The sequence below is a fragment of the Danio aesculapii genome, chromosome 13 (genome assembly GCF_903798145.1).
Source record: "Danio aesculapii chromosome 13, fDanAes4.1, whole genome shotgun sequence".
In the NCBI taxonomy this organism is placed as follows: Eukaryota; Metazoa; Chordata; class Actinopteri; order Cypriniformes; family Danionidae; genus Danio; species Danio aesculapii.
Genome location: NC_079447.1, coordinates 20567322 through 20580783, shown reverse-complemented (window position 1 = coordinate 20580783; position 13462 = coordinate 20567322). Strand labels below are relative to the sequence as shown.

At 35.5% G+C, this 13462-nt stretch overlaps 1 protein-coding gene across 1 annotated transcript in view; it reads right to left on the bottom strand.

Annotated features, from left to right (window-relative positions):
* The window catches only part of rock2a (rho-associated, coiled-coil containing protein kinase 2a), a 76872-nt gene that overhangs the window by 36173 nt on the left and 27237 nt on the right, over nucleotides 1-13462 (bottom strand). Inside the window, exons 2-3 of the mRNA XM_056471401.1 lie at nucleotides 3383-3464; nucleotides 1038-1138 (exon numbers count right to left, since the gene is read on the bottom strand). Of these exons, the coding sequence (XP_056327376.1) occupies nucleotides 1038-1138; nucleotides 3383-3464 (183 nt within the window). The remainder of the gene's footprint in view (nucleotides 1-1037; nucleotides 1139-3382; nucleotides 3465-13462) is intronic.

Below are 13462 nucleotides of genomic sequence, written 5' to 3'. Positions count from 1 at the left end.
AAGAATTATACTAATCTTGTTTTATTTTTTCAACTACAGGGGTGCGGCTGGGTAGGGTGCCTACAAGACATTGTGCCCAGGGGCCGCTGAATTCTTAATCTGGGTCTGCCTTTCATAGACTTTCATTGGGATTCTCCATCTACATGAAAATTCTTAATTATTTATTTTCAAGATCTGAGGTGAACTACTGCTGCGCTTTCAGAACTATGGCAATAAATGTTACATAAAAGGCAAACTCACATTATTAGCAATAAACACTGAATAAAGCACATGAGGTGGACTTGAGGTGATCATTGTCAGCTTTCTGCTGTTCAGCTGCAAGAAATAGTTTCTAAAATATAAATTTCAGGTGTTGGTTGAGACAAAATCTCCTTTTGATATGGAAAATATTTCTTCTATTGAGTGCTGTTGCATTTAGTAAGAACACACTTTAAATCAGCCTTTAGGCTTGATAGTCAATCTGGCAACCTGTGCTTGCAGACTCGGTCGGAATGAAATTACAAATTACAATTCCTAGCTCAACCACTGGGTGTCAAACTTACATACTGCACCTTTAAGTGAGCATATACGAGTTTGAAATAATTTCCAAAATGTTGTGTTTGATTAAAGAGATTGGAGAAAAAGTAGCATTACTGCAGAGCATTTTGTATTGATAATGTTGATGATTAATTGAATAATTGCTAGTTAAACCACAAACAATCATGGGAATTTGTAGAAATTGTCATTTGTATTTGACACATAAAATCAAGGAACTGACAGATAAAACTACAGAACATTTAGTGGATTGATATAAAAAATCTAGACAGTCTAAACAGTAGACAAAATAGTAGCCAAAACAGTGGTATTTTTTTAATTCACTGAAGTTATTTCTTTTCCAATTCATTTTCCCAGTTATTTTCAAAAAAGTGTTGTAAGCCATGAACAAAACCAACTAGTAACAAGTGGATTCATTAGATGACAAACTTTGATTTGAAGCAATGACGTATATTTCAAGTAGACAAAATGCACATGCATATTGTGAAATTGAGTTTGCTCACCAGCTGGACTTCCCCAAATGCTCCTCTACCAATCACCTTTACTCGGTCAAAATCCTCTGGCTTCATCTGGAGCTCCCTTATGTGGTTCATGACCTTCTCATCTGCGCACACAACACAGCAAAACCGTATTACCTGGGCCACATCATAACTGATAAAATAATATTATTTTTCTTGTGAAACTACCAGTTAATAATAAAAATGATCTAATATCAAATGCTATTCATTAGTAATAGTTCACTCAAAAGTGAAAATGTATTGACTATTTACACTCCTTCAAGCGGTTCCATACATTTTTGAGTTTCTTTCTTCTGTTGAACACAAACAAAGATATTTGGAAGAAAGCTAAAAACCTGTACAATCGACTTTCATAGTGGAAAAAACAAATACAGTGGAAGTCAAAGATTATCAGCTTTCATTAAAATATCTTTTGTGTTCAACAGAAGAAAGACAGTCAAACAGGTTTGGGGGAAGAGTAGATGAGAGAAACATTTTTCAGTTCTGGATGAAAAATTGGCCATTTTTTTTATATTTGATTTGTTTTGTTTATATTTTATCTTTTGACCAAATTGTGCGTACATATTTTTTACCAACTTTTGATTGTACTAAATATTATCTTTACTGTGTATATTAAAAAAAAATTTTATCCAAGGTTATCATACCATCAGAATCTTATACCGGCCCATGCCTAATCTGGTGAAATTGTATTCATATTGCAATATATATATAATATATAAAATAATAATTATATTTATAAAATAATATAATAATATATAAAATAAACACATAAATATCGCAATGGTACATTTTTCCAACATCCTACAGGCCTAAACAATGCATCACTGTTGTTTTCTTCATAAAAGCACTCAAAATAAACGCTGAAGTTTAGTTATTATTCATGTGTAGTGCAACATCATGAAGGACAATTATCAAAGGCCAGCACAGAGAGTTTGGATGAGAGGACTATTGAGTCACACTCACTCCTCTAAGCCACACATTATAATGTCCATATGGCCATATGGTCTCCATGACAACAGGCGCAATCAGAAACAAAATCTGAACAGAATGCAAAAATTTGTCAAAAAGTTTAATAGCGCGTGAACAGAACACACAGACACAGATGTGTTCACACAGGCACGATGCAGGATAATGAGTGGAAGCAAATATCAAACATTAGTCATGAAGAGAAACTGAATGCTAAATTACTGGTACAGCTGTCACAGAAATTACCAAAGTTGTCATCAAGTACGATTATTTCAGCATCATCAATGAATCATAGATTATGCATGTATCAAAAACACTTGAAAGATTAAGTTAAAGAGACAGTTCACCCAAAAAAGGAAATGTGTTGTTTATTTATTCACCCTCAGGCCATCAAAAATGTAAGTGATTGTGTCTTCAGTAGAACATTACAGAAGATCTTTAGGTATGTTAGGGTAGGTTTTAAGAGGCTTTCTTCAGTGTTCACTTTCTTGCACAGACTGATAGTTTTCCTCCAAAAGACCTCAGTATAACACTAAAAACCATGTGTAGTAAGTTAGTTTCGCTTGTTAACGAGATAGTTCACCCAAAAATGAAACCTCTGCCAACACTTACTCTCCCTTCGCTACTTGTAAACCCGTTTGACAGTTTCATTTTCATCTGTTGAACAAAAAGAGAAGATATTTTGAAGAATGTTGGTAACCATTTCATAGAATTACTTTTTCCTACTATGGAAATGAATGGTTACAGGTTAAGCTTTCACTAAAACAATGTCTTTAGTGTTCAACAGAATAAAGAAAGGGTCGGAACTACTTGGGGGTGGGTAAATAGAGAGAAAATGTTCATTTTTGGGTTAAGTATCCCTGGAGGTTTTTGGATTCTCAAATGGCAGATAACCATTGACTTGCATTACATCAGATGACAACAGTTTCAGATAAAAAAAATCTTTAATGCTCAACTGAAAGAGAAACATTATTATAAAAAAAAAAAAATCAACATTAGAGTGAGCAGATTTGTATTTTTGGGTGAAATATATCTTTAAATCAAAACCAAAAGTCACAGCTTCCTGCTTTAAAACGGCATCATAATCAGTTTAACCTGCAAGCCATTTCTTCAAAACTAAACATGCACAGTTTTCATGATACGTGCTGACAGCTCTTTATTTATGTGATGAGCTTCAGTGTTGTAAAATGAGGGGGCCAAATTAGGAAGAGCCACTCAAAACAATTTATTTCAAATAAATGCTGTTGATGTTGCAGCAGGAAGCAGCCTCATTGTAAAATCACGATGCCACCATTAAGTATTTCCTTTAGCCACACAATAACACAGAACAACAATCAGACAGAATCTTAAAGGCAGATACTCACATCTGTTCAAGAAATTCTCGATGTTTTTATTTTTACGTAAGGCCGGAAAGTCCAGATCTAAAACCAGGGCATTCATGGAGTCCTGAAAAAGAAAAGAAAAAGCTTGAGTAAGACATTTACATTAAAAAGTGCAAATTAAGTGAATAAATAGTTGTTTTTCCTTCACAGTCAAGTAGATAAAGCAAAGTATATACTGTTTTTACATCATTTTTACACATTAGACTATATCAAATAACATGCCAAAATGGTTATTAGCTATACAACAAAACTTTGTTATTCATTAAGGCTTTCAAATTTTGGATCCTTTTTGTTTTTTTTTCTGATTTTTCACCAGTATCCCAACTGTCAACATATTTTAAAATTCTTAATCTGTATAAAGTGTAAAATTGTAATTTCTGTTCTAATTATAACGACTGACTTGCATCAAATGAAATAACGTCTTTGGTCAGAATCCACTTTTGCTATTTAAGGACAGAAAAATACGCTCTGCGCCATGGTGTATGGTCTAACAGGGTTGAGCTTATATTTTTAATGAGTTATGGGTGTGTTTTGAGAATAAATCATTCAGTCTCCCATTCCCTTTAAGAGTCATTCCTATTTAAATGGCGGACTTTTTAAGTGGAAAAACTGAATGCTTCACCAAAACCTGACAGGTGGGCAAATCTAAGCTTGTTTTTAATAAAACAAATATAAATATGCATATAATAAATACTACTACTACTAAGAATAATATACAAAGGCAAATTGCCATGAATTTACTAAAAAAAAGCCCCCTGAGATGAAGGCATGAAATCAGGGGTTTTTATATTTATGTAGAAAATAATAATTTTAAAAATATTTTAATCCTTTAATTAATTTTCATTTGTAAAGATATTTGTGCATTGCTGTACATCCTGTGTGTATTAAGCAATGTGTAAGCAAGGCGCAGAACTAACGCGCTCTGTGCTGGACTTTAGACCCACTTTCAGCTGGTCTATTGCGCAGTCCATTTTTGTTTCTCAAAATAGCAACACGCCAACAATGCACCCTAACACACCTCTTTTCTAGAACGAAAGACCCATGAGTCCACAAAGTGGTACAAATGGATTTGCTATTTAAACAGTGTGGCGGAAAACGGGAAAATGAAGGTTGCGTTGGTCTGAAAATAGCAACACGTCGGAGCAAACAGGTCTTGGGACTTATTGCGCCAGGTGTATGATAGGGCCCATTGACTTCAGCGATTCAGTCGATTTAGCATTGGACCGTTGGCTGAAGAGAGTCTTTCGACTGGCTATTCAGCAACGAATAAGAGCGCGAGTGTTATATTGTAAAGTGACATCGCAAGTAAACCACATGTGCCAAAGCCAATTCCTGGAGGGCCACAGCTCTGCACAGTTAGTTTCAACCCTAATTAAACACATTTGATCGAACTAATTGAGTCCTTCAGGCTTGTTTGAAACGTACAGATAAGTGTGTTGAAGCAGGGTTGGAACTAAACTGTGCAAAGCTGTGGGCCTCCAGGAACTGGCTTTGATACCTCTAAAGTATACACTTTAAGCCAAGAAGGAAAACAATTAGGCCGGCTGCAATTTCACTACATTTCTCAAATAGTTGCAAACAATATGGATTATTAGATTTTCAGACATATTTGAACAAGCGAATGTTTTGCTACCATGTTAATATTTGGAGTGAAAAGACATGTTCTCTTGCGCAGCTTACATTAGTTTTGTGGGTTCACACAGAGCTATTTTATTTAATTTTTTTTGGGTTCAGACATGATCCAAAGCGAGATGACAACACAGTTGGGTTTTGTTGATGCCAATTGTTTGGCGTCGGCTTGGTGTGTCCGGGCACTTACTGATGATAGAATAAGCATTTACATCCTTAACATGTAGTTTTGAGGCTTATATACAAAACGTACAGCAGATGAGGAAGAACAATTAAGAAAACATGAGTTTAATAAAACTCTTTGGGTGAGGATGCTTGTGTTTTAAGTGCCATTTGTACATCCTGTCAGGCCACTGAAGTAAACACATTTTTAATTATTAAGATTAACAATTGATCAATTAACTGAACGATAATTTAAACAATGATCAATCATGGCCGTTTGTGAAAACTGACATCTCATGCCAAGAGTGCCTACATTCACAAAATTAAATGAAATTAAATGCAGAGAATCAGAGATAAGTCAGGCACTTTATGTAAACAATTGCAGCTAAGCATATTTTAGCAATTTAGAAAACTAATCCCATCTGCTCACTGCTTTGGAAATGTTTATCTGTTCATGAAGACATGGACGAAAACAAACAATATCTCTGTTATTTAAACCCTGAGTGGTTTGATCTACAGGCATACTTCAAGGACAGGAAGTTAAATGGCAAGGCAGAACTTCCAGCCAACAGATATTCAATCAGCAAGGTTTCAAATCAGTAGATAATAAAAGAACATCCACTTCTGATGATGAAGCCCAAACTGACAGGTCATTCATCATTTTATTAATATTATTATTACAGCCTTTGTTACCCAGAACATGTTTCACCTTTTTTGGGCATCTGGATGATGTCTTGTCCTGGGGGAATGTGGCGTATAATGAACGGAAATGCATTTAAAACAATTAAGCAGACGTTGAGAGCACCAGCTCATAGATTTGTTCCAGCACACGCAGACTGAGGTGACGGTTGGCGTTTTCTGCACTGTTCTGCTTGTAAAGTGCTTTGAAGCAAGAGCAGGTTTGCTGTGACCGACATACCAGGCACGGTCTCGCTGGAAACCCTTACCGGAAAAGCACTGGGAATGTCCAGCACCACACCTCTCCCTCTCTTTATTTCTTTCTCTTTCTTCTGCACTACCTTCAGCTTCCAGCAGTTCTCTAGCCATCACTACATAATGTAAAATCTTGATGGACAAGCTCTGCTCTTTTTCCTCAAAGCATAAACAAATCAGACATGCATTCAATTACAACATTGACAGAATAAATGCTTAGTTATTTTGATAAGATAATCATCAAGTGCTGAAGCAAATACAGGGTGGGCATATACAAACAATACACATATGCATCTTATTTCAACATCCACTGGAATTTACTGTACAATTTGATTTTTGACTAAGTAAATAAATGGCGTTGTAGTATTTTTCATTTTTAGTTTGTTGATTTCATCATTTACTAGTATTTTATTTAACATTTAATTGTTTTAATTGTAATTTATTTGTTATTTAACAAATAATTGTTTATATGCTATAAAATAACATGAATAATCAGTTTAGACCTTGTTGTGGTTCAGCAGTTCTTTTTGATAATACAATACAACTTTTTTACTGATTCTTTCATTTATTTGAAAAATGATCTGTGGGTACAATTATCTGTTTTTACTATTCCCGAAGTTTCTATAATCCTGGACCAGGCCATATCCTGAGCAGCTGCTGTGGTGGTCATGGAGGAGTGGAGAGCATGAGATTGATTCCTGTAAGACATCAGTGACAAACGAGTCTTCGCATTGATCCTGAAGGGCCAGCCAGTATACCAGCCAGTGACCTCTCCCACCTGCAGATTCTCCACGAAGGACGTCCAGGCTTCTTCAGCCTCCGACGCCTAGACTGCAGATCTGCACAGGACGTTTGGCCATAGGAGAAATGGTCGTGCCCAACTGAGCTGGTTTCTCTCTAGGTTTTTTTATTTTTTCACTTTCGTCAGTTGGTAAAGTTTGTTCCTCACCACTGTCCACACTGGCTTGCATGGGACTCATGGAGCTGCGCATCAATTTATTTGCTCTTCAATGTTTGAACTTTCAGCAGTGAAATTTAAACCACACTAAACTGAACTAAACTTCATCTCTGAAAACTGGACTGACACAATTTCAATTTACTAGAACTTCTATGTTAAGCTGCTTTGACACAATCTACATTGTAAAAGTGCTATAGAAATAAAAATGATAAAGATGAAAAAAATGGTTCTTTAAGGAACATTTTCACTAAAGGTTTCTTTGAGAAACCAAAAAGTTTCTTAAATCATTGTCTCAATGTACAGTGATTTTACTAAACTAATAGTACAAAAATTCAAAAAGTAGCAAACACATTGCTTTCAACTTTCATTTATCTGTATATACAGCAAGTATAGCGTCAGGACGTGCTCAGAAGGTATCATTATTCCAGTTTTTTCTCATTAGTTTTTTTTAAAGGTAAATGAAGGTGTAGGTTATACAGTGTGTTGTTAATTGCAAAGTTACTCCATTAAAAAAAATAAAGAAAGACATATATTATACTCCTGTATGTCTGTTGCATTTCACCATATCAACACTCCCAACATTTCCCAGTACAGGGCACTTCACACATAAAACTTTTATTTAAGGAAAAGCAATGTCCCTCTCAAAGCACGCACGCACGCACGCACGCACACACGGGAAATGACACCTGCCAGCAGAGGCTCCAGTCAAACCAATATAATGTCACGCTGTGGAGATGACATCATTTCTTCACCACGTACATGAAACGGAGCATACCGAAGCACACCAAAGCAAACATGAGGGATAGAGTGATGTGTGCTGAAAAGCCCACTCCTCAGCCCAGAAATACAAGGGGCCATCGTTACATGGACACACATGTGACCCACCTGTACAAACACCCACATTCGACAAGCACACTGCATCTTCAGCTTCAAACTACAGCTCCGTTTCCAGTCTAACAAATGCAGACTTTCAACTGCTCATGCCTCTGCTTTGATTAAAGTTTAACCCATGTCATTTTTGCACTGCTAATGTGTGCCATTTTGCACATTAACCTGACAAGTATTTTTTTTTTTTAAGTCTTGACCTTTAAGTGAACGATCTTACAAAGCTGGAGAAACCCGCTGATGTGCAAACGGTTAACCTTGACCTTCAGCCTCCACATCTCATAAACCACACACACACACACACACACACGCGCGCGCGCACGCACGCACGCACACCCATACACACACAAGCAAATACGTTATATACTGTGAAATAAGACTGTGAAATACAATGTGAATAACAGATAATACAGTAAATTCAGTTTGTTGCACAGAGTGAACGTTTCGAGTCATAAAACCTCAGCGCATCATCAGGAGCAGCAGATAGCGATTACGTGTACGCATTAACGAAAAGGCCGTATCGCAATTAGAGGTATGATTACTACATTTTACGTGGTTTATTCTTTCACAGGCAACATGGAGAGTTGTGCGTTCTGCTTTTCTTGAGATCCAAAGTTTATCAGAGTAAGTGGTATTTTAAACTACTTATACTAGCTTATAAGATCAATAAAATTCAAGAAATCAACGAAATTTAGGCATGTCCTGATCAGGTTTTTTTTGCCCTTAAGTCAGAGTCCAAAACATTTGATTTTAAGTATCTACCGATACCAAAACCCGATCCAATATTTCCATAATACATAAAAAAAGATAAAGAAAGTTGTCGGTGGAAAAGTGGCGAGACGGCATTTCAAATTGAGGTTATACGTTTGTTTTTGAGGTGTCTTGTCAGGTTTGTTGTGTTAAATGTAGCCTTTTCCTTTCCACCTCTTGCAATGCTAAGTTAACATATCTCACAATGTTGGCAATGGCAATAGTGTCGTCATCAACTTTAAAATACCTCCAGACCGCAGACTAGGCTTGGGTGGTAATACGGTAATATGGTATACCGCGGGATCTAAAAATAGCAACAGTGTCAGTTTCAATACCGTTATACACTTAAATAGGTATTAAATTAAGTATTAAACAATAAATATTATTTATTCAATGTCTAAAAATGCGTATATGCGCGATTGTCATCATGGGACAGTGTGGAGGAGAGAGAGAGAGAGAGAGAGAGAGAGAGAGAGAGAGGTGTGGTAAGATGGAGAGTCGCGCACCAAGTGATCTGGTCTTGAAAAAGAACACAACCTCTGCAGTTTGACAGTATTTCCGGTTTTAACCGAATGAGAAGGGAGACGTGGTAAATACGAACTAGAGGTCTGCATTCCTGCTGCTGTACCACGGGAGCCATGGGACCCGACCAGATTTCTTGCGGTGCTGGAATAAATTTCAGTTTCTAAATGGTTTAGGCACAAGCCAACAGTTTGGTGATGCTGAGCCTTACATCATATTTTTTTTTTTTTATGCACGGTAATACCAGATACCAAGGTAAAATAGGGAGGAGGTTTGACGGTATCAAAATTTGGATACCGCCCAAGCCTACCGCAGACATACTCGTGCTTTCCGCTTCAAGCTTCCGTGTTCTAATTTGCCGGCATTTAACCAATAGCGTCTCTGCGCCAAAGTAATGTCAATGCCACACGTCTTGCTGTATCTGTGTGAAAGAGTCAAGAAAGAGGTTTAACCCTATGCCACCGCATAACTATAGATGTGTTGAAAAATAATGAGAATATATAAATATACATATAAATATATATTCAAGTCCTAAATGGGAGTTAATGTCCGATCGAGTCTGAAACCATGTGATCGGGCCCGATTTCCAATTACGTGATCGGATTTGGACATCCCTAGTAAAAATGATCCATTTATAACTCATCCATGACACACACACACACTTACATAAAATAAAACAAACTTTACATGAAATAAAACCTGATATATGGGTTGCTGATATAATTTGTTGACTTTAAAGACTACTCATTGTGTTATTATTATAAACCAAGTCGTTTGAAAAGGTCAATGAGTGTGCAATTCAGGCCAAATAAAAGCAATGAAGCTGCTTACACCGTTATTTATTTATAAAATGAAGTGTGTGCCACAATATTAAGTGTGTCTGCAGTTCGAAACACCATTAAAATATTTGCATATATATAACTAAAATATAAGCATAAATATAACTGTCTAGAAACAACCTGCGCACATTTTGTCCGTCTTTCAAACAGAGATGAGTAGAAGATTGTTTTGTATTTTTTTAATGAACTGTGTGTCCTGTGAGATTGACTACATTTACGTGAACGGACTTCTAGAAGAGATCTACTGAATGAAAGACTGTAATCGTGTTTATGTTTTATCATTTTGATTTTAGAGTCTCACACACTATAAAAAAACAACAGCATGGTTGTTATGAAAGACACATGAAATGCATAAGTGAACGCAAATGCAAAAATGAATACACTGAGACAGAAGTGGGCGGTAAAAAATACTGCATCTCTCTGTGTTTTAACATTACCTCACACATACATACACACAACTGTGAGTCAGTCCCACCTACACACACACAAACATCCAACACTAACTGCAATAATGACAAATGATTATCCATGCTTCAGTTAAAGCCGCAGACATCCTCTTGCTCGCACACCCCTCCTTAATCTAAGATTTTTACCCTCACACAACTTACAAGCTCCCCTGTGCAACAATTAGGAGTACACTGATATTAAACAGTGATTAGCTGGTTGACATTTCACTAAATCAAATAAGCATCAGTCAATAATGCATTAAGTCTAAACTGCTGAGGTTTTTATTTATAAATACACAAATATATGTAAAATTATTACCCAGAAAAAAATTGTTTACTTAAACCACCTAGTGACAAATGTAGTAGTCAACAGGAGTGTCTTTCATTAATCTTTACTTTTTTTGCTAATGGTTATTAAACAATATTTTGCAGAGTGTGTTTTGAAGCTAGGCTGTTTTAGGTGATTTTAGGGTCATTTACTTATCCATGCAAGTTGTCTTAATGAGTGGTTCACCAGATTCATTCAAACTGAAATACATTCAATGTGATTGATTGATTTAGGAATTCATTCAGAAAGCAAGTGATTGTCTTTATGAATGTATCATTGAATGATGTATTCAACTGCTTTGTTCAAAAACAGATTCATTCACAAACTATACATTATGCAATTGAAAACAAGTGAATCCCAAGGACGTCACTGAAGCTGAATCACCAACCAATCAGGAGCGCAGAGTTTCCCCAAGGCCAGCCGCCGAGGGAAACTCAAGACAAATGTTGTCTCTTGCTGATCTGGTGCAAATTGATCTTAAGCAGTTAAAGATCAGGCAAATCTCTGCTTTTGTGGATTCTCAGGTGTGATTCTAAGATCTAGTAATAAGTACTAGAATTAATTTGGGACGTTCTCAACTTCTTTTGCATCCTCTGAACTGCCTCTGTGTGTATGTGAGAGTTTGTTTGTTTATTAAGTAGTTAGTTTCATGTCTCGTGTAGCTCAATAAATCTTAGTTTTTATTTCCTAAGAACGGTGTTGGTGTTTATGTGCTTTTAAGTCATTGCATCGAGCTTTATCCAATAGTGTGCTATGTTGTTATCGTTGGCCATGGAAATAATATAAACAAGATTGGTAAAATACGATGTCTTCTATTTGCTGGACAAATGGTAGATAAAGTGTGAAGCTTTTAATCTGATTTAGTCTGACTCAATTGATAGTCAATTGACTTCAAGATCCGATTCCTTGAAATGAGCTAATAAATCCCTGATCGATCTATTACCGTAGGTTGATCCCATACACAGTATTGATCTGAGATCTAAGAATATTTTGCTTTGGCTTTATTTAAAACACTTACTGTCAACAAAAAAAAGTCGGGGGAAATGACACTTGGGTCTTAAATGCAACTCTCTCAATATTAACTGTGTACAACCAATGTGTAAAATTATGAGTAATATTTTTAAATATAATTTCACATACAAAAACTGTACAGAGATAATTAGTGGGTCATGCTTTAAAACAACAATTATGGACAATAAATCTCTCACACTCCAACAGAGCAATCCAAATATTACAATTAAGGAAGTTTCACACATTGTATGAATGAGAAATCATATTATATTATATTAAACTATATTATATTATATTAAACTATATTATATTATATTATATTATATTATATTATATTATATTATATTATATTATATTATATTATATTATATTATATTATATTATATTATATTATATGCATAATAAAGGAAGCCTTCGTCACCCAACCTGTTGTATTTAGTTGAGCTGTTTTGTAAGACAAACATTTCAACTGAACTGATGCTAGTATCTAAAAGTGAGGCAGATGGCTGATATAACATCAATGTTTACACGGATTAAACTTTTATGATGGTAAATGACACATACGTTTCACAATGTTTACTCAGAAATTATCTACAAAAACATAAAAACTTTTATTATCCATCGACAACAGTTTTCTGTCAGATTTTGGAATAGACAAAAAGAAAATTACCACTACAGTAAATCAAGCATGCAGTTATCAATCAGCAAGTTCATCTTAATTGAAACATTTTGTGGTTTCATTTGTTTGACAGATGCAATGCTGTGTTACTGTAGCATCAAGATCTTACAGTTTTTTTTACACCTGCTAAGACTCATTTCCTGCAACCGATAACATTTCTCACAATATAAGCAGTAAAATAAAAAATAAAAAAAATCACATGTGTAATCATTTTTTTAAAGAATCATTACTTGATTATTATGACAGATTTTTTGTCATAAATTTTTTGACAGATTCTTTAAACAATTGTTATGAACCACAAACAGTTGATTAAATGTTTAAAGAATGTTTTCAAACTAAACTTTTATTCTACAATGATGAATTACAAGTGTCCAAAAACTCTTTGTACCTCTATATCAAATTCAGCTTTTTTTGAATTCTCTTTTCTCTTTTGAGTTAAATACATGATGGCGTTCGACAAAAATATGAAATAGCAAAAATGTTGTTAACACTGATTATAATAAATGTTGAGCAGCAAATCAGCACATAAGAATGACTTTTAATGAAGCATGAGCAGCGTTTAAAATAACATCTCTCACAACTCAAAACCTCATTGGCATTGCCTACAAATGGCCCTTTTCCACTGAGTGATACGGTACGGTTTTATGGCTGTTTCCACTGTCAAAAGATACCTAAAAGCAAATCGTACCGTACCACTTTTTGGGTAGCCTTCCCAAAGGGTAGCTAGCACAACAAGAGGGTGCCAAAAGGCGGAGCAAGACGTGCAACTGAATGCTATTGGTTTACAGAGTTATGTCACGTACACAAGCCAGGAAAATGAAAACAAAGGAAGCGCCATTTTTAAATCCACAGCAGAGACATTACACCGTAATAACATTTACATATAATAATGAGCCATGGTCGACCCGAGCTCAAACAAG